Raw genomic sequence first — 23706 nt, 5'->3', positions numbered from 1 at the left:
TCATTCAAAAGCCATGTTTTATAAAAAAAAGTTGTTAGCAAAATTTGATTTATTTTTTCACAGAATGATAACCCTAATAGTTCTACAACCTCAAAGTTATTTTTGTAACCTCCAGGCTGATATTTGAAAAGTTCTATTAATTTTAATGAGATCGACTTTAAAATTTAGCCATCATTCTCCAAAGCAAATTTTAAAATGCTTTTCTGGCATATTTAGCCTTGCCACCTTATAACATGAAAACCCGCCATTTTGCTCGTGGTAAACATTTTTAAAAGTAATTCTAAGAAGGTCTCTCTAATACCGCGTTTACACTTACGACAATGTATACTATCAGAGTTTCTTTACCGCCCCCCCCCCCCCCCCCGAACGAAATGAAATTTATATAATTTATATAGAAAATATATACTTTTAACAGTGTCCGCCCCCCCCCCCCCGAAGAAAGTTTACCGCCCCCCCGAAGATTTCAAGTGCCCCCCCGGAGAAAAAAGTCTGGAAGAAACACTGTATACTATACATTTCTGGAACACAAAGCCCGCCAAAATAAAATTTGTCTTGAAACAATTTGTTCACAGAACATGTATACTTTAGCGTTCACACTAGAACATTGTTATAGAACATTTTATAAAACGATCATGACCTTTGACCCGGAGCGTCTGCTATATAGGCCCGGATAATTAAATAATGAGAAATCAAAGTTAAAAAAAAAAGATAGTGGGCACACAGTTGTTTTTTTTTTTTTTTAAAGGAAAATGGTGTAGCCACGGTGCTTGCGATTCAACAATGAATTATCTAAAAATCAGAGAACATGCAAGATTTTATAAATTTTATGCCAGCTACTGGAGCTAGACAGTTTTTATAAATATAATGCTGTGTATAATACCACGGGTCGTAGACATTACCCACCTGTTATTACCCCTCCCACAGTACAATCACCCTTTCCCACCCCAACCCCATGGTAGCCATTTCCCCAGCTTCTTTAATTGCTAGTCTATATCCTTCAGAAACAGCTTCCAATAAACAGGGCTAAATATTTGTTTGCTGAAAGTAAAGGTCCGATTTTCTCCGAAAACTTGCATCTGCCAAGTTCATTAGGGGTCATCCATTTATGACGTCCACACGCGGGGGGTCCGAAAAAAACAGACTTTTGTGGACGCATATGGACTTTAATAAGGAAAAAACTTGGATTTTTGTGGACTGGGGGGGGGGGGGGTCCAAAATCCAAAAAAATGTGGACGTCATAAATGGATGGCCCCTTAAACGTATCGTGATCGTGTTATCACTATACTGAGTGTATTCAGAGGCGTAGCGACCACTCCCGGCGCCCGGGGCGAACATTCAGTTTGGCGCACCCCATATATATATATATATATATATATATATATATATATATATATATATATATATATATATATATATATATATATATATATATGCGTGTGTGTTTGTGTGTGCGACAGTCTGGAAAAAAAATAACAATTACGCTTATTGTCGTTCCCTAAAACTTCACTGGACGCCAATTAAATTCCCCTTAAGATGCCGAAACGAATAAAAAGTAGAAAATGAAAAGAGCTTAGAACAGTGGGCTCCATCGAACCCGAGAGGTTCGGTAATTCAGTCTCAGGGCTTCCGCGGAGGTCAAGACAGACACCCGACTCATACGACTCACGATCGAATTTTGTCGGCGTGGACGATACAACTATTATAAAGTGTTCGATGATTGCGCATATGAAACTGGTAGGGTTTGGTACTCCAAAAAGAACCACTGCTTTAGAGTGTATTTTGTAGAAGGTGCAAGCCTTATTTGGTCTACTTTTGGTCGTGTCTTTAGAACAATTTCGATAATAGTAGGCCAATATTGCAATTTTGAATTATCAGTTAGGTTGAACAAAGTAATAATCAGTACAATATACTAATTTTCTTCTCTCTTAAAATTTTGGCAAAGAGTGCCGCTTCCCATCCACCCGCTGCGACAGTCTGCTATTTTACTGATCGGATAGCGATACAAGAATACAAGAATCCGTTATATTTATTTCTCTTTTATGCAGTGATCCAGGCAAGATGTAATGCAATCAAGTAAAAGTATCTGATCTATCACTGTAATAGATTGACGATAGAAGCATGTGATAGTATATAAAACGTTTATTGGCCTTCAACTACATGATGGTAAGAGAGAGGGCGGAAGTCACGAGACACAACCATATATATAGATATAAGGGACATCACTCAAGATAACAGTATAAATATAATACTAATACAAGAAGAGTGAGTTCCCTTGGCTTCACAAATCTCACTATATTACATCCCTTTACCCTTAGTAAACACAACACATCTCTCAATAGAACAATTTACAGTATCCTAAAATCACCAATTATATTGTAACATGAACATTATGGTAGATTACATCCTTACAAACAATGCACAATATGTTACAACATAATTAAAATACAAAACAATGATGTCAAAGTCCTTTTGACCCTTAAAATCATAGGTCTAACTTATCTAGGACTTTGATTGTCCTGTTTGACCTTCTCAGTGGCTTTTGATTTGGTGACTCAATATTCTGACCATCTGGATTCTCTATCTCAGGAAATCTAGGATCTAAATCATTAATTCCAGAATTTACATTTTCTGACTCTAGACCACTTGGTTCACTCATATCAATAGAACTTGGTTGTGGAACAAACTGAGTTGTTGTGAACTGTTCAGATTTGGTGGGATTGATAGATTCACACTTATTATCTGCACAAGTTATTTTTAACTGGTCTGCATGTCTACGGACAATAAGTCCATCATTTGTTTTTACTTTATAAGACACAGGTCCTGTACATTGAACAATTTGACCTGGTATCCATTTTTCCCTTCTCCCATAATTTCTTAGATACACATTATCATTAACTGCAAATTCTCTTTCAATGGATGTCTTGTCATGATTTAATGGAACTATTTTTTTTTTGTTTTGAATTGGCATCTGAAAGTATTATGCTATTATTCAGATCCTTAACTGACATAGATTTCTTTGTTTGATCAATTTCTTCAGGTAATCTGATAGTGCTTTTTGGTAACCAAAAATACTGTTTAAAAGTACTATCCTGGACCATATCAATTTGCAACTGTGATCCAGTATTTGAAGTGGGTGTATTAAATGGCAAAAATCTTTTTTCTTTTGATGTTATCCTTTTAGTTTCTGTAAGTGCTAATGATGTTAGCAAGTTGTTTGATGATCACATTCCTTCTTACTAATGTATTCTCTTTAAAAGCATTTGAAATTGCCATATCGCCATAATCATTTATTAAGTTATAAATACTTTGTTTGGGTAACTCTGACTGATAATGGACTGCATCTTCTCGATCTTTTAGACTTAATTCCATTTTTCTTATTTTATATGGCCTTAAGTCATCATTCACAGACTCTTCAGGCCAACCATTCTTACAGTACTCATATACTTTTATTAAGCACTCATCTTTTTGTGTTTCTCTTTTTACATCATTCACATCTATATTGGAGTTATCCATGATAGTGAAGAGAACAAATACATCTTCTGGAACATAGCCAAGGCTTTGGTTTTTTAAAGGTAATCTACTAAGACTATCTGCACTATTCTCAGATCCAGGTTTGTGTTTCAATTCATAATTGTATGCAGTTAGTGTAATAGCCCATCTTTGAATTCTTGGTGAGGCATGCTAAGGTAGGGGTTTGTTTTCTCCAAATAAACCTAGTAATGGTTTATGATCTGTAAAGATGGTGAACTTCCTACCAAACAGAAACTTATGAAATTTCTTAACACCAAAAATGATGCCTAAGCCTTCCCTATCTAACTGAGAATAATTTTTCTCAGCCTGGCTCAAAGATCTACTGGCAAAAGCAATGGGTCTGTCACCCTTTTCATCTATGTGGGGTAAGACTGCTCCTACACCATCTGGTGAAGCATCACATGTCAATACAAGTCTTTTCCCTGGGTCATAGTGAGTTAGTAAGGTGTCAGAAGACAAAGCTTCTTTTGCTGTATTAAAAGCAGCATCTTGTTGTTTACCCCAGTGCCAAGTTGCATTTTTCTGTAGCAGCTTGTACAGTGGTGATAGTTTACCAGATAGATTCCCTATGAACTTTGCATAGTAATTTATCAAGCCCAAAAAAGCTCTTAGTTGTTGGGTATTTTCAGGTTTGGGTGCTTCTTTAATGGCTTTTGTTTTCTCAGGTTGAGGTCTGTAACCTTGCTTGCTTAAAATATAACCAAGAAAACTAATTTCTGTCAGCATGAATTGACATTTATCTTTGTTTATCTTTAAACCTTTTTCACCAACTATTTTCAAGACTTTATCAAGTGTTTCAAGATGTTCAGTGTCATTCTTACCAGTTATGTACACATTGTCAAAGTAAACACAAACATTTGGAATATCCTTAAAAATACTGTCCATGACAGCTTGGAAAATTCCAGGGCTAGATGATATACCAAAACATAATCTTTCATATTGGTAGAGTCCTTTATGTGTGTTTATTGTCGTATAGACTTTTGGATCTGGATGCAGTTCTAGTTGAGTGTAAGCATGACTAAAGTCTAATTCAGTGAATTTGTCTCCTCCTGCCAAATTCAAAGAAATTTCCTCAATGTTAGGAATAGGATACCTATTTAGCTCTATTTGCTTATTCAGTGTAGCTTTATAGTCTCCACAAATTCTTACAGAACCGTCCTTCTTTAACACTGGTACAATGGGCGTTGCCCAATCGGAATAGTCTACCTTCTTTATGATGCCATTAGATTCCAATCTACTTAGCTCATTTTCAATTTTATCCCTCATTGCATAAGGTGGAACTCTAGCTTTGCAGTATCTTGGATTTGTGTCTTTAATGCTTATCTTCACTGTTCTATCATTTAGTAATCCTGGATTACTAAAAACACTTTCATTTTCAGATATAACTTTATCTATTGAAGTAAGGCTAGATTCTCTTGCATTGATTACTGAAAATATACTCTCCCAATTTAACTTAAGATCAACTAACCAGTTCCTACCTAGTAATGGTGGTCCATTTCCTTCAACCACAAGAAGAGGAAGTTTAACACTTTGACCATTATGACTTACATGAACCATACACTCTCCTATTACCGGAACATTGTCACCAGTGTATGTTGTTAGACACTTGTGACATGGTTGTAGAGGCACTGATCCTCCTGTGACAGCGTCAAAGTCCTTCTTTGTGATGACTGTTAGAGATGCTCCAGTGTCAAGTTGGAAGCTGATGCTCTTACCGTTGATATTAACTGGTATATTGATGGGAGCATGACTTATTGATTTCACAGAGAACAGGTTGAAATCCGGCTGCGAATCAGTTTGAGCATTTTCACAGGTAGAGTGGTTCATTGGTTGAGTTAGGTAGTCTTGGTGAGAGTTAACATAGTACTGCCCTTGGTTGCGGTACTGTCTTGACTGGCTAGATTTAGCTACAGACGAAGACTTTGCAAAGCAGGCCTTGGCAATGTGACCTTGCTTACTGCACTTATAACAAGTTGCTAACTTGAACTTGCATCGATGAGATGCATGGGGACCTTTGCATCGATGACATTTTTGATAATTATTACTAGATTTAGATCTAGGATTTGAACGTGCAGGCTGTTTAGCATGTTGAAATGCTCTGATGGGGTTGGTGTTTGTTGACTAACCTGCTGTTTACTGCATGGATCTCTGAAGGTGCTAGAGATCTCGCCGCCTCGGATGACTGCTGGAATGAAGTTGCAAGTTGTATTGCTTTTTCCAATGTGAGATCTGACTCGAGCAGCAACTTTCTTTGAACATCAGGACTGTTTACACCTGTCACAAACTTTTCACATAGTCTGTCAGACAGCGTGTCTCCGAATTCACAAAATTCACTTAAATGACGTATAGCAGCAACATATTCTGATATTGACTCGTTTGGTTGACGAGTCCTACCGTCAAATCTAGCTCTACATAGAAACTTTGATGGTACAGGCGCATGGTGGTCTGTTAGCAGTTTGCTCAGCTCGTTAAAGCTCTTAGTAGTTAGACTAGCTGGTGCGCATAAGTCCTTTAATAGTCTAAATTGTTGAGGCCCTATTACTGTTAACAAAACAGCTCTCTTTTTGGCTTCTATCGTCACGTTGTTTGCTTCAAGGTAAAAGCTTAACCTATCTAGATAATCATGGATGGTTTCATCATTCGAATCAAATTCTTTTATTTGGCCATACAGCGCCATTATCCTAGAAATACTTAGCCAATATGCTCTAGCAAACCTCTTTTTGAGTAAGTAGGTGCTCTTCCTAGTGGATTATCCCATCCTCGTCGCCAGATGTAATAGATTGACGATAGAAGCATGTGATAGTATATAAAACGTTTATTGGCCTTCAACTACATGATGGTAAGAGAGAGGACGGAAGTCACGAGACACAACCATATATATAGATATAAGGGACATCACTCAAGATAACAGTATAAATATAATACTAATACAAGAAGAGTGAATTCCCTTGGCTTCACAAATCTCACTATATTACAATCACGATCAAGTTGAGAGAATCGTAAGAATCGTACAAAGAACTATTCCCGCTATTACTTAGCAAAACTGTGGGGAAAAAAAGTGAAATCGTATATTAAGTGTTAATACAATAGATTTCTTTTCTAAGTGTTAAAAGAGTTATCTAGCAACCGATCCAGTATAAATCCTGCGGTTTTTTTGTTTGTGAAAAGGCACCCCACCATCTTGGACAAAAATGGTAGAGCGGATTTTTAAACGTCACTAACTCTTTTTTGTTACACAATCGTAAAACACGCTTTAGTTCAATGGGTTTCTTTTCTGAGTGATATCGGTTATTTATTCCTTAATCCGGTGTGAATTTTTCCGATTTTAGCCTTCGAAAAAGCGCCCCCCCCCCCCATCTAAGAAAGCTGGAAAGCGGTTTTTCCGGTCACGGTTTCTTAAGATATACGTTTTACAAGGTAGAAAACAGTTAAATCAGTATGCAAAGGCTCTCAGCAGGGTAAACTTGTACCCCACCGTCCAGTAAAATTGAAATTATCATCATCATTCCTTTGTGGCCCCTGGAGAGCAAAGGGCTGTAACCACACATCTCCAGCGGACTCGTTTTTGGGCCGCCCCCTTTATCTGTTCCCATGTGAGCCCAGCTGTTTTCGCCTCTTCTTCAACCGTTCTTCTCCATGTCTTTCTTGGCAGGCCCACCCTCCTTTTTCCCTGGGGATTCCAGTCCAAAGCATGTTTTGCGATGTTTTCTTTTTTCTTTTCTTAATGTGTGTCCGATCCATCCCCATTTACGGGCCTTGATATCTGTCTCTATTGGCTGTTGCTTTAAAGTTTGCCACAGGTCTTTGTTTGATATTTTGTCTGGCCATCTTATTTTAAGTATATGTCGTAAGCATTGTTTACGAATGCCTGTAGCTTATCAGTATTTGTCTTCGTAACACTCCAAGTCTCCGAGCCATAGCGCAGCACTGCTTTGACATTTGTGTTGAAAATCCCAATTTTGCTCCGGAGTGACAGGGCCGTGGACCTGCACATCGGGCGCAGTAAGTTGAAGGCACAACTATCCTTGTTGATACGACATTTTATGTCCACGTCTGCTCCCCCGTCCTTATTGATCACGCTTCCCAGATATGGGAATGTGAAATAAAATTGAAATTATATAACTATAATAATATTTTTGCAAGGAGCTGGAGAGCCGCAACTTGACATCCAAAGAGCCGCATGCGGCTCGCGAGCCGCAGGTTGCCGACCCCTGCTCTAGATCTATTAATTATACAGTTTAAGTTTTTTCTTATTGGTTGAATGTTCGCTATTTCATTTCAGGTTTGTTTTTTTCCTTTAATTGGTGATTCTATAGTCGCCCCCCCCCCCCCCTTAAATTTTTTTTTTCCGAAGAAACCTCGTCAGAAATATTCTCATTAACTCCCCAAAGTTTTATGGCACTCGGATGAACGGTATCAAACCGCATCCGACTTTTTATATACCGTATTGTAGAGAAAAATCGTTTCGAACCTTACCGGTGCGCCGCTCTTGTGAAATTGAACCCCCCCCCTCCACACACACACACAGAAACCTATTCATCAACTCCCCAATGTGTGATGGTGATAGGTAAAAGGTGTAATGTAATAATGCCTCGATTTTTTTTTTGCATGATTACAAGAATTCCTCTATACTTCATATATACGAGAAAGTAAAAAATTGAAAAAAAATGTGTTCTATATCAATACTTTGAGTCTGCGTAAGAAACCTGATTTACGCGAATAGGCCCTAGTATTATTTCAAATTAAATTTATCCCAAATTAGCCAATTTCATAGCTAAACAAACAAAGATGTATATAAAATAATAAAAATAATTAAAGTCTGAAATAGTTTAGTATAGAAACTCATTAAGTCTAGTCAAGTCTTTCCATAGTTCTAGATGTAGAGCCTAGATAGCATAAATAAATCCCTTGTATTATTGAATAAGATGATGCTTGAAACTAAAAAGCAAAGATTTATATAGAATATTTAAGGACTAAAACAGTTTAATAAAGAAACTCATTAATTTATTCTGATTTTATAATGGTATTTATTTTTAACTAATTTATTTTGGTTTTACCTAGATTCTAAATCTATTACTTTTCCTTCCTTAGACAGCTGATGTGTAGATTCTAGATCTAGAGAAATTTATTGTTCACTCAAATTAAAAGAAATGCTGAAAGTTGAACCTAAAAAAAATAGCAAACAGACATATCGTTAATGCTATAGCCGACAGAAAAGTAGCTGTATAATGCTTCATACTTTTGAGTGGGCAACAAAATTTTGTATGGAAGCCGCCATTATTGTTATAAAAAGTAAATAAATCATGTTACGTCACTAAAAGTAATGTCATTGTTCTGAAGTTTTATAATTAAAGTGGATAATCTACCAATGAATATAGGCCTATCAATAAATTAATTATTGTCTTTAAATTAATTTGTGATTAACAGTTTGGTCAAAAAGAACATTGTTCTCTACCTAAATACTATTTTACAGCTGTACACATAGTGCAGATTCTCTCCTGTAACCAAACAGACAAAAAAAAAATACTAACATGTAAACAAACTTGAGTTTTAGTATATATATATATATATACATATATATATATATATATATATATATATATATATATATATATATATATATATGCCTAGATCTATAAATTATATATATTATATATATATATATATATATATATGCCTAGACCTATATTATATATATATATATATATATATATATATATATATATATATATATATATATATATATATATATATATATATATATATAGGCCTATATTATATATATATATTATATATATATATATATATATATATATATATATATATATATATATATATATATATATATATATATATAAAGCAATGTATGTCTGTGTGTTTGTGTGTTTGTGTGTTTGTCCTTTATGCATTACTACACCTCTCATCACATCGCCGTGACACTTTGGGAAGTTGTTGAGAATATTCCTGGGGAGGCTTCTGCGAAAAAAAAATTCAAATTCGCAGGGGTGGCGCCCCGGCAGGGCGCGATTTGTTTTTCTCTATATACGGTATATAAAAATAAAAGTCTATTTTGGTTTGGCATCGTTCATCCGATAGGCATGAAACTTTGGGGAGTAGATAAGAACACTCTAGGGAAGGGTTCTGTACAAAAATCATTTTTAATATCGCAAGGGCGGCGCCACGGGAGGGTGCGATTTTTCTCTATATACGGTATATAAAAATGATAAAAGTGAATTACAGTGACACCGTTCACACTATCGCCATGAAACTTTGGGAATATGTTTAGAATATTCCTGGGGAGGTTTCTGCATTAAAAAACATTTTCAAATTCGCAGGGGTAGCGCCCCGGCAGGGCAAAATTTGTTGTTTTTTTTTTTATAAGATATATAAAAATAAAAGTAGATTTTGGTTTGACAGCGTTTACCCGATAGCCATGAGACTTTAGGGAGTTGATAAGAACACTCTAGGAAAGTGTTCTGTTAAAAAAATAATTCTTAATTTCGCAAGGGCGCCGCCACGGGAGGGTGCGATTGTCCTCTATATACGGTATATAAAAATAATAAAAGTGAATTGCAGTGACACCGTTCATCCGATAGGCATGAAACTTTGGGAAGTTCATTATAAAACTCTAGGGAAGGGTTCTGTAAAAAATCATTTTTAATTTCGCAAGGGCGGCGCCACGGGAGGGTGCAATTTTTCTCTATATACGGTATATAAAAATAATAAAAGTGAATCGCAGTGACACCGTTCATCCGATAGGCATGAAACTTTGGGGAGTTCATTATAAAACTCTAGGAAAGGGTTCTGTAAAAAATCATCTTTAATTTCGCAAGGGCGGCGCCACGGGAGGGTGCGATTTTTCTCTATATACGGTATATAAAAATAAAAGTCGATTTTAGTGTAAGCCCTGCTAGGGGGGGATACCTACAATCTACCCTTCTAGGCTTAACTAACTAATCTGTCCGGTCAGTGCAACCGTGGTAGAACCCACAGTGGTTAAACCCTAACCTTAGTCTAAATAATAAGCTACTAAAATAAAACAAAAACTTTTAACAATTTAATAAAATTTATTGCATGGAACCAAAAGTTATAAAAAAAGAATAGATAAAACTGACACAAAACAGAACCAAACGAAACAAACTTTTTACATCAAACAAAACTTTACGTTTGACCATTTGCTGGTGTTGCGCCGACTTATGATGTCTAGGATGGTCCAGGCCCTGACACACAGAAACCTCCCTTCATCCATTCTCGACATCCAAAAGTCCACACCAAACAAAACACTACGTAAAACCACTACGTACAATACCTTACGTACAACACATTACGTAGAAAACAATACGTACACAACAAACATTTTACATCAAACAAAACAATTCATATATAACAAAACACCCAGCCAAGTTGCCCAAGCAACCTCACTGGAAGGGGGGGGGGAAGAGAAAAAAGAAAAGGAAAACATAAGAAAAATGCATGGTAATGGCAGATATATACATAAATATATACACAAGTTCAAAATGCTACCTACTACTTTTATCTAGCTAAAGCCTCGAGTAAAACTAATCCTTACTATACAATTCTAAAAGCAATCCTCAAAAACAACTAACCACTGTCTAAAGAAGAACTAGCAACTTAAAAATAACGTGTAAACAAATTCATTGTAGAACCAATCTTTCCTACACAAGGAAGCCCGAAGCCATTGGTCTACATAAACAATATCCATATTGATAACATTAAAGTTAACACACTCCGCTAAGGCCCCAATGAAGGCAGACACAAAGCAAGCGATACTCAACATGACATTGCACGAAACAGCACACACATTAATTTTAAACAACCTAAAACTCGAGGCAACTAAAATATACTAATCTAATTACTGTCTAAAACAACTAACTATTGACTAATCCAATCCTAGTCAATAACACATCATAAAACAATCAAGTAAATGCACACACGCAGTCACACTAGTTTAGGAAACACTCCTAAACACACTGGCCTAAACCACGTGGTCCGAAACACACGCCACGGGTTTAGAAAAAATACATTTTAATTCAAAATAACACACCACGTGCATACCAGACATGCCGATGCTCACTATCTCGTTTTAGACGAAAATGAAAGAAAACGAGAAACATCGACAGTCGCATTCATACAAATCACATAAAGATAAAGTATAAAAAAACAAATACCTCCACGCGTGAGGTGCGCCCACGCAGAAACCTGACCCGACCTACATCTCGCCGTGGGTCAAAAAGAGGGAGAAAATCGTCCGACCGGTTAATTTATACTGTCCGCTTCGGACGGAAGGGGACCCCGTGTCTGATCCCCATAGGACCACCATGCACTCGCAGATTCGCAACAAATATATTAATACAAAATAAATAATCCATTCACCCGCTCACATTCACCCCTTTTTAAAATCTTACAGACCCTGTAAGACAAAATGCATATAACAATCTTAAAATAAAACATGCACCCATCTCTCACACCAAGCCTATAAGCTTGAATGCAAAAAAACAATGTACAATAACATTAATCTTGCGTCTCTGTGCTTCCTAAAAAAAACTCAAGGCACCAAGATAGTGGTCCCTTCACTGAGTACTAGTCCTGTCGGTCGTTCATCCGGAAGGGCAAGGGTCAGGCTAGACCCGCCCGCTACTAATGGCACACGTTGCCTGTCCATCCCGTCCACTACACAACACACCGTGTTCTAGTTCTGGCCTCAGCGTCAGACCACCGGTAAAATTGGTTCAGATATGACGCCACCGCCTTTCACCACTGGCTCTCCGACTGTTACCCGCCCCCAACGATCGTGCCTCCGCTTCGACACACCTGTGGGGCGGGTGTCCAGTAGCCCTCTTTGTGGGTCAAGGAATTGACGTCACTGGCCTCTCGTTGGTGGGGAGCGTCCGCTTGGTTGGGCCAGGTGTTGACGCACCCGCCTTGCCCCACTGGCTCTCCGACTGTTACCCGCCCCCAATGATCGTGCCTCCGCTTCGACACACCTGTGGGGCGGGTGTCCAGTAGCCCTCTTTGTGGGTCAAGGAATTGACGTCATAGGCCTCTCGTTGTTCCACCGGTCTGCCGTACACACCAGATCCGCGCCACGCCCGTGTGTGTTGTCCAGTCTAGACCACACGAGGCCGCCATCTTCATCACACGCCAGGTCCAGTGCCACACACCGTGCCTTGTCCAGCCACGCACACTGAAGGCTCGTCGAGGCACGTCTCTCCGCCAACCTGACTGGGTGTTTAAACAACAAACAACTCCTACACTAAACAAAAACTAAACACATATGGTTCCATAAAGGGCCTATCAAGAAACAAAAATTTATCTAAGCTACACTAGCCCTAGCAAAAAAACAAAAATTTAACTAGACTAACGCCTTGACCCCACTCGTGCTACCAATTTGTAAGCCCTGCTAGGGGGGGATACCTACAATCTACCCTTCTAGGCTTAACTAACTAATCTGTCCGGTCAGTGCAACCGTGGTAGAACCCACAGTGGTTAAACCCTAACCTTAGTCTAAATAATAAGCTACTAAAATAAAACAAAAACTTTTAACAATTTAATAAAATTTATTGCATGGAACCAAAAGTTATAAAAAAAGAATAGATAAAACTGACACAAAACAGAACCAAACGAAACAAACTTTTTACATCAAACAAAACTTTACGTTTGACCATTTGCTGGTGTTGCGCCGACTTATGATGTCTAGGATGGTCCAGGCCCTGACACACAGAAACCTCCCTTCATCCATTCTCGACATCCAAAAGTCCACACCAAACAAAACACTACGTAAAACCACTACGTACAATACCTTACGTACAACACATTACGTAGAAAACAATACGTACACAACAAACATTTTACATCAAACAAAACAATTCATATATAACAAAACACCCAGCCAAGTTGCCCAAGCAACCTCACTGGAAGGGGGGGGGGAAGAGAAAAAAGAAAAGGAAAACATAAGAAAAATGCATGGTAATGGCAGATATATACATAAATATATACACAAGTTCAAAATGCTACCTACTACTTTTATCTAGCTAAAGCCTCGAGTAAAACTAATCCTTACTATACAATTCTAAAAGCAATCCTCAAAAACAACTAACCACTGTCTAAAGAAGAACTAGCAACTTAAAAATAACGTGTAAACAAATTCATTGTAGAACCAATCTTTCCTACACAAGGAAGCCCGAAGCCATTGGTCTACATAAACAATATCCATATTGATAACATTAAAGTTAACACACTCCGCTAAGGCCCCAATGAAGGCAGACACAAAGCAAGCGATACTCAACATGACATTGCACGAAACAGCACACACATTAATTTTAAACAACCTAAAACTCGAGGCAACTAAAATATACTAATCTAATTACTGTCTAAAACAACTAACTATTGACTAATCCAATCCTAGTCAATAACACATCATAAAACAATCAAGTAAATGCACACACGCAGTCACACTAGTTTAGGAAACACTCCTAAACACACTGGCCTAAACCACGTGGTCCGAAACACACGCCACGGGTTTAGAAAAAATACATTTTAATTCAAAATAACACACCACGTGCATACCAGACATGCCGATGCTCACTATCTCGTTTTAGACGAAAATGAAAGAAAACGAGAAACATCGACAGTCGCATTCATACAAATCACATAAAGATAAAGTATAAAAAAACAAATACCTCCACGCGTGAGGTGCGCCCACGCAGAAACCTGACCCGACCTACATCTCGCCGTGGGTCAAAAAGAGGGAGAAAATCGTCCGACCGGTTAATTTATACTGTCCGCTTCGGACGGAAGGGGACCCCGTGTCTGATCCCCATAGGACCACCATGCACTCGCAGATTCGCAACAAATATATTAATACAAAATAAATAATCCATTCACCCGCTCACATTAGTGTGACACCGTTATCCGATAGCCATGAGACTTTGGGGGAGTTAATTAGAACAATTCAAAGAAGGGTTCGGTAAAAAAAATCCTTTTTAAATTTCGCAAGGGCGGCGCCACGGGAGGCTGCGATTTTTTCTCTATATACGGTTTATAAATATAAAAGTCTATTTCAGTTTCACACCGTTCATCCGTGTACCATGAAACTTTGGGGAGATGTTTAGTAGGGTTCTGCAAAAAAAATATATTGTTTAATATTGCAAGGGCGGCGCCCTCCGGGGGGGGAGCGATTTTTTTTCTCTATACACGGTATATAAAAAATAAAACTCGGATGCGGTTCATCCGAGTGCCATGAAACTTTAGGGAGTAGATGAGAATACTCCCGAGAATATTTCTGCGAAAAAGAAAACTAACGTTTCTTGTGGGCGGCGTCATATAGGGTACAACTTTCGTCAATAAACGGTTTGGCGCCTAGAGTTTTAGAGCGACTATGTTGGCACTTAGCATCCGTTAATCGAGCTTCCCGCATTGCGAGAAAGGGGTACTATAATATTCAGTGGTAAAACTACAACACGCTTCTAAAAATAACTTTGTAACGCGAGGAAATCCTTCAGTGCAGTTTCGTCACCTTGCCAAAGATGAAAAAAATAACTTTTTGAATATGAGGAGCCTACTGTAGAGTTTCGTCACTTTGCGAATGATGCAATAAGCATCTACTATTAGACAAGCCAGTCAGAAATTGAGATCGAGCATCTAATAATAGACCATTAGTAACGCTAGCATATTGCATCAGTCACACTGATGTTTAAAACACGTTAAATACTTTTTTACGTGTTAAAGAAAAAAATCCTGTTCATTTGTGTCACTTTAGCGAATGACGAAATCTGCATCATTATTAATAGGATGCTATTTAGACGATGGCGCCTGTTAGTTTAAGGAGCCAGGGGTCGTACGCCGCGCCTATGCGGTAGTCTAATCGTGGGGGTGGGGGCCCTGAGAGCGCCCCTGTGCGTCTCTGACACATGGGCGGTCACCGAAGTGTGTTCTAACATTATTTCGGTGAGTGATTAATGTACACTCAATGTTTACATGCGGTAGTGTAGGTAAACCCGTGTCCCGATATTTATGATTTAAGCGCAGGCATTGTTTACATTTAAATAACTCACTTTTAGAAAAGACGGTCACGCGTCTTAGAACATATAATTGGTAACGCGTTGCTGAAATCCTAATACATTTCGTCAAACTTACTTCTACCCCGCGGCAACGCGCGGGGGACGGGTACGCTAGTATATGTATAAATTTCGACCGAAATTTTAGATAATAAAGCTTTTATTTAACTCACTTCCTTTGTCGTCAGTCGTCAGTCTGTCTAGACCGAAACGCCGGAGTGAAAATTCGGAAACTTCTACTTGACCGATACGATTCACACTTGGCACGTGGGTCAAGACATGAAGACAATGCAATCTGAAATTAAATTTGACTTAATTGGATGCCTAATTAATTTTTTATGAATTAATTAAAATTTGGACCGAATTAGCAGGCATGTCTATCCAACCACACCACACGCGTCATCACGTTCAATAGCTGCGCCATCACGTTCAATGGCTGCGCTAGGCGCGCAATGGTTTTTAGTCATGTAACTCTATTGTAAATAAAACATGTAAAGTACTGAAAAAAAAATTCATAAAAAACGTTTTAATAACAAGCTTTTATGTAATAATGCACTAAAAAGTAGAACATAAATTGAGGAGTCCACTTTCAAAACCTGCTAAGTCACTTTTGGTTGATTTCGAAGAAATTGACTTTTAAGTTCTTTTTTTGTTAACTATTCTTAGGACTTTTGATATTTTACTGTTATATAATTTATTTTTATGTATACCTTTTTGAACAAAAATTAGTATACTACTTTAATTGCCACTTAATTGAGAAGGTTTTAGGAGTAACTTATTTTCTTCAAAAAGTGTACTTAGCAGGTTTTGCAAGTGGACTCCTCAATTATAGACTACTATAAACTTTTTCAAGTGGCTACCCCCTTTTATAAAAAGTAAGTGACCCGCGACCCCCATTGAATTAAAAAATCGAAATTAGTAAGGAAATTTATAAGCACTTAAATAAAATTTTCCAGTAGACTTTAAATATGAATTATTCTTGATAACTGTTTTAATACGATGAGTAAAATTGCATGCTATTAACTAGCCTCAACATTCGCGGTTGAGTTTCTGTTAACGCCAACCTTATTGATTTCTTTGTTTTATTTTTAATTGGAGAATTTTTGAAAATCTATTCTCGCAAATATATGCAGGAACACAAGAAACTAAAACTCAAAGGGAAATCAATTTCACGTTTGGATTGGACAGCTGCATACTACACCAAAATTGCGTGAACAATTTTTCATCTGACGCGGAATCACTCCGCAAATCCAAGAATTCATCTTATAATTCATCGGGAATGTGGCAACATCAAGGGCAGTGTTTCTTCCAGTCATCTCTCCCCCCCCCCCCCAGAAAAATATATATAAAATATATACTTTTAACAGTGCCTGACCCCGGAAAATTAGTCCGCCCCCCCCCCCCCCCCCCCCCCCCGCAAATTCTGGAAGAAACACTGAGCAAGGGAAGCAGAGAATACGTAAAGCGTCAAGGCAGATTCTCATTCTTTCTCTCCTTTCCTCTTCCTTTGCTCAGTGTTTCTTCCAGGATTTTTTCCGACAGGGGTTGGGGGGGGGCGGGGGTGCAGTGTTCCCTGTAAACTGCGCGGCTGCGCAGCCGCGCAGCACTTACAAATATGCCGCGCAGACATTTTCTGATGCCGCGCACAGATTATCAGAACGTCGGGCTAGCCTAATTCACTAGAAAATTTGGGGCCAGTGGCTTGAATTAAGCTACATTTTTAGTGCCTGTTTTGTTAAACGAACAGTCTTTGTGTTTTGGGGCATAAACAGAAAACACAGGTTTTATTGACTGGGGGGAGGGAGTGACCTCGGTTGTCATACCACAGGTCTAGTTAATGACTTCACTCTAAATTGATCGGGGCGGGTTCCGATGTGATGTCTGGGTGACACTTCCTCTGCTTGATTTAATGGTTTACCCCAAAACTGACCGTAGCTGACACCTAATACCTGAAATGGATTGCGGCTACTAGCTGACCATGCAATGTTTTTTTTATTGCCACTGCCCTCCCCCATCTTCCAACCCCCACACACCTCCTTGATACTTTGACGATTTACCCAAGTCAGATGCAAATTCTACGTTACTAAAGGTGGATGTGTTTTTGCTCTGTTTGGTTTAAGGATTTATATACTATATATCCAATTATTGGGATCATTACGTGCACCTGGATAGAACTGTTTCAGTGTTTACAAACTGGTTTGGTATATAAGGAATAAAAGTTTACTTCTCTGTGCTATTTGAAAATGTTGAAAAGAAAAATGTGTGTAACAAGCGGTAAAACAATGCAGCAAAAAATAAAAGCGAGAAATTCGTTTAAACTGGAATGGCTCTAAGTTAAAGTAACAACCAATACGCCAGATTTAAAAAATGTTTCAGTTGAATAAGGAAGCATCTATGAAAATTCCGATGAGATTGGACTGAAGTGTAAGTTCTGTGCTGCTAGTATTTGTAACAAAACCAACAGAGACAACGAATTTGTCATGGGAAAGCGTTGGAAGTCATGGAAACTTGACTACTGTAAACGTCATTTACTGTCTCGTGTTCACGTAGAAAATGTTGCTTAAATGGGACTAGCCTTAAACGTCTACTGGGTGAAACAAACACTGAGCGAGAAGAACGAATTGAACAAAATGAGCGTCGGCGTTCAAACGCGGATCAAGTTCGAATCCTAATTGATAATGTTCTTCTCGCCATTAGGATGAACGCCTCGATGCTGTCGGAACAACTGATTCATAACCACATGGCGAAGTATGTTTCTATATCAGACAGTTGGCGAAGTAAGAATTACGCCTTTGACTTTGTTCAAGCAATCAACGAGGTGGTTGTAAAGAACATACTGACAGAACTTCGAGTAGCATCGTTCCACACGCTTATAGTTGATGAAAGTACTGACGTAACTGTACATAAAATGCTAATCCTTTATTTTAAATTTCGACCAGTCAATTGTTTATTGGTGGAATAATTCAGCTTACCGCATGTGATGCCTCAGTTCTGGAGGCAGCCATAACACAGTACTACACTGAACATCAACTTGAAATGAAACGCATGATAATGATAACATCGCACGAAAGTAGGCCTTTGCGCCTGATTTAATTTAGTGAGCTGCGCCTGTTGCAGTTTAACTCCCCAAAGTGTTGTGGCACTAGGATGAACGGTGTCTAACCGCATCAAACTTTTTATATACCGTATTATAGAGACAAATCGCATCGAACCTTGCCGGTGCGCCGCCCTTGTGAAATTGAATCTCCATCCCCCCCCCCCCCCCCCCCATTCAAAACAGAAAGAACCCGATTCAGCAACTCCCCAAAGTGTGATGGCGATAGGTGAAAGGTGTAGTAATGCCATAAAGACAAATCAACAAAAAAAAACAAATACATTCATTTATATATATATATATATATATATATATATATATATATATATATATATATATATATGTGTGTGTGTGTGTATATATAGATTGATCTAGATCTATCTATATATATAATTCTCTTCTGGGAGACGCTAGAAAACAAGCTATAAACGCGCCCCCTACCATCCCCACCCCTACATAGTCTTAGTGAGCTGTGGTTCACGCTGTTTACCTTCGTGGAGTCGGGTTTAGTGACGGCTATTAGGGGCAGATAATTTAGTTTGAAACGATTTTAAACGTTGGGGGGGGGGGGTGGCGGAAGGGGGGGGGATTATGGTCCTTAACGAGCTACTTATAGTGTTTTAAAGAAATATTTTCAGTGTCAGCGTTGGTACTGTCGAATTCACAAATTAAGAATTACTGAAAAGTAGAAAAAACAACAAATAATAGAGGCGTATGTTATGCCGCGGGCCGGCTCGTATATCATTACAGCCAATCCAATTATACTAACCCTAACAAAATGGAATAAACGCTTTCTGATTAATTAATAGCTGAAAATATTTATTATGTCTTTTAAAAAAAAAGATAAATTAAAAGTCAATAATAATCATAATAATAAATTGTATCTTATGTCTTAAAAATGTAATCATTTTTTGCTACATTAATTAATACATTTTGTTGATCAATTCAATTATCATAATTATGATTTACTTAATGGGTTATATAATTATTTATACAAAATTTTGAATTACATAAAATGGAATATATTCAATAAAGAAAAATATAGAGTTAATATTACTTCAATGAGTCACATTATAATTGTACATTTAAAATGTTGCTGTTTATTAGTGGTTAGTGTTGTTATATGGGTAATATAAAGGATAAGAATTTAGCCATCATATTTCCAAAAAAAAACGAAATAATGCTAGCCATAACACCTTGTACAAGATAATAAATGTGCTATGGAGATTCATGACATCCATTCTTTCCATGTAGTTTTCTTTCCATTGTGTGAAATGTCTAGATAGCATATTAATCATTAGTAATACTTTGTATGACAACTAATACTATGAAGAGTAGTATATCTTGTATGACAAACATTAATGGTGTGTTTTCAGCCTACAAAATGTGGTATTAGTAAAAAAAAGTAATAATTTTATATATAGATAATTAAAGATCTTTGTGAAAGAGAATTTAATGACCAACAACACATTCAATCCTGAGTAAAAATTTGTGTGCATAGATAAACTAGATTTAGAGGAAACGTTTGTGATAAATGTCAAATTTATATGGTCTCTCTGGTATATGAATATTTTTATGCTCTAATAAATCACCTTTATGATTAAATTTTTTATAACACACATAACATTCATATAGTCTCTCTGGTAAATGTATATTTTTATGTGTAGATAGAGTACTTTTTCGACTAAATTTTTTATAACACACATCACATTCATAATATGGTCTCTCAGGTAAATGAATATTTTTATGTCTAGATAAATGACTTTGATGATTAAATTTTTTGTGACACACATCACATTCATATGGTCTCTCTGGTAAATGAATATTTTTATGTTCTGATAAATGACCTTTCTGACTAAATTTTTTATGGCACACATCACATTCATATGGTCTTTCTGGTAAATGAATATTTTTATGTCTAGATAATCTAGATTTAAGGGCAAAACTTATATAACAAACATCACATTTATGTGGTCTCTCTGGTAAATGTATATTTTTATGTGTAGATAGAGTACTTTTTCGACTAAATTTTTTATGACACACATCACATTCATAATATGGTCTCTCAGGTAAATGAATACTTTTATGTTTTGATAAATCACTTTTATGATTAAATTTTTTGTGACACACATCACATTCATATGGTCTCTCTGGCAAATGAATATTTGTATGTTCTGATAAATGACCTTTCTGACTAAATTTTTTATGGCACACATCACATTCATATGGTCTTTCTCCTAAATGTATCTTTATATGGTTTGCTAAATGATTTTTAATATGATATTTTTTATGACACACATAGCATTCATATGGCTTATTAATTCCAGAATGAATATTTGTGTGTGTGGATAAACTAGACTTTGTAGTGAACTTTTTAGACAAACTAGACTTGTTGTATACCTGTTCTAGGTTTATTTTGTTAATTTGTTCAACATGACTGATCTTAACAACTTCTTGCTGATGAAAATCATGACCATATGGATTCACCCTTGTGTGAATGTTTATGTGTTGTTTAACATGATCAAAATGGAAAAATCTTTGACAACACATATCACAATTGTATGTCTTCAGTCCCTTATTGCTAATCAGATATTCTGTTGGGAGATTATCAATCAACTTTGTATGCAATAACTTGAGTTCTTTTAATTCATTCTGAAGATTTGATTTTAAAACTGCTAAATTTTCTTTAAAATCAGTTGAATCTGGTGGGGAAGAAAGTTGTTGCTGTGCTTTGAAACCATTTTGTTGTTCCCTTTCCAAAGATGAAATTGTTAATATCTCAGGTTTTATATCTTCAAAAATTGAAAATGCTGTTGATAGATTTGGTTTCATGTCTTCAGAAGATGAAAATGATGTTGGGTTATCTTGTTTCATCTCTTCTAAATTAAACAAAGGCTTAGTTTTATCAAGATTTTTATCTTCTAAAGCTAAAGGTTGCATTGTTTCCTCCAAGTATTTGTCTTTAACAGTTGAAAATTGTGTTGATACATTTTGCTTTATATCTTCAGAATTTGAAAAGAGTGTTGATATATTTGTTTGTACTCCTTCTGAACTTGAAATAGCTGATATTTCATCTGATTTAATGTCCATAAATGTTATGATTTCATCACTCAATTCCTGTTTAACCATATTTGAACTCTCCCAAACTATACCATTATTGTCCTTTGTGTTTTCCATAGCTTTAGATTCATGAATTATTGCAGAAAAAACTGAAATAAAAACAATCTTGATTAGAAAACCAAATTAAAAATAGTATTTGAAAATATATTGATTGCATTTATAAAAATGTTTAAATATTTATGTTTTAACTTTACACTTGCTTAATTTTTTTTTTTAGAATTCATACAGATCTAAGAGACCTTAGACCCTTGCTCTTTTAGTTCAACCTTTATTAAATAGAAGAAAAAAATTCCTCTTCTCCTAATAAAGCTAGATCCATAAATTTAGTACCAATGGAAAGCTTAATGCCCACAAACTCATATGGTTTAGAGATAAAATACTCAAAAATGTAATTTTCATACTTCATAATTTTTTTTTCAATTTTTTTTTTTAGATGTTAATGATAAATTTGACTATCTGAACTTGGCGGGATACAGGGCAGATGAAGTAAAGTTCATCTGTTTCTTTGTCCTAAGCATATGAAGGCATAGTGTTGTCAGAGAAATGCTCGACGAGAATTGTTTTTATTTAAACAATAAAAACATGTTGTCTGAGACTTGGTGGGACACTGAAGTAGAGTTGGATAGGTCACCTGTGATATCATATATGAAAGGTTAGTGTGGTCAGACCTATGCTCAGCTGAAATCGGTGTTTTAAAAGATAAAAAACGTCTTTTTGAATGTGGGGTCTGGTTATTTTATGATGATAAATGACAGACGTAATGTTATGGATGACCCCCAAAACCTACAGTTATCCAAGGGATGACCAGGTAAGTCTAGTTAATTATTAATAGTCCTGTTATTTTATAATTTTAAATTAATACGCCTTGATGAGATTTTCAAGAAGGGCTATGAGTTGATAAAGAAGCATTAATATTAATTAATAATATTAATAGGCCTAAAAAAAGTATATTTTGAATATTTTTGGATCTTTGTTATAAAATATTGTAAATCTATAAGTCTATTACCTACCTAAAAACCTATATTTACATATTTAAAGGTAGATTCTAATCTAATAATAAAAATAACTATCAATTTTAGTTTTAGGTACTAAAAATTATTTTAAAATAGGCCACAGCTAGTACTAGATATAGTAATTATTTTCATTTAGTAATGTGACAGAAATCCTTACCCTACCTAGATCTAGTACCTACCATAGTCCATATGCCTACGCCCTGACCCTAATTTGAATTTCTAACTAGATCTATAGGCCTATTAAATCAAAATGTCATGAAACAAACTCTAGATGTATAGACTAGGATCTAGTTTTCTAGATCTAGATCTCTATAGTACTCTATAATAGTCTATACCAAATTTTTTTTACTGGGAAGTGTAAAATTTCTAAAATGTCTATATTTAATGGTAATCTATTGTTAAAGGTACGTAAAATCAATCAAGACTAGTAATGTGAAAAAAAGTTGACTTATTAAATTTATGATTTCACATTTTTAGGAGGATTTAAGTTTTGAAAGCTACATAAATGTTTCAAAGTTTCATGTAACTGTTTTTAAATAAATGTATTAAAACTTTTCAGTAATAAATAAAGACTAGATCTAGCAATGTTTACATCCAATGCAACCAAGCTCATTTATTTTAGCAATCATCTTGTTTAAATTTTTTGGCTAAATTATAATTAGAGATTCAGGGGAAACCACTCTAATATACAGGTGGCCGCTGTATATATAGCAAATCTTGCTCGCAAACACTGGTGTTTAAAGTTAATTTCTGATCTATATTGATATATTTAGCCATTGCTTTATTATTCAGTTATCTATATTTGACAAAAATATATCATAATATACATCTATTAAAGTCTTAACAATGAGGCAATTTTTTTCACATTACC

General features: G+C 36.3%; 2 protein-coding genes across 4 annotated transcripts in view; one reads left to right on the top strand and one right to left on the bottom strand.

The window, feature by feature from the left end:
* The window catches only part of LOC131951159 (zinc finger protein 728), a 154235-nt gene that overhangs the window by 73240 nt on the left and 57289 nt on the right, over positions 1–23706 (top strand). The window lies entirely within an intron of this gene.
* Positions 19645–23706, bottom strand: part of LOC131951162 (putative zinc finger protein 730) — a 48873-nt gene continuing 44811 nt past the window's right edge. For both annotated transcript variants that reach the window (XM_059313482.1, XM_059313481.1), the window contains exon 2: positions 19645–21911. In XM_059313482.1, the coding sequence (XP_059169465.1) occupies positions 20215–21879 (1665 nt within the window). In that variant the 5' untranslated portion in view covers positions 21880–21911 and the 3' untranslated portion in view covers positions 19645–20214. The remainder of the gene's footprint in view (positions 21912–23706) is intronic.

Source organism: Physella acuta, unplaced genomic scaffold (assembly GCF_028476545.2).
Source record: "Physella acuta isolate Inbredline_101_S28 unplaced genomic scaffold, ASM2847654v3 ptg000802l, whole genome shotgun sequence".
NCBI lineage: Eukaryota > Metazoa > Mollusca > Gastropoda > Physidae > Physella > Physella acuta.
The sequence above is the reverse complement of the archived record's forward strand: the minus strand, read 5'-3'. Positions and strand labels throughout refer to the sequence as shown.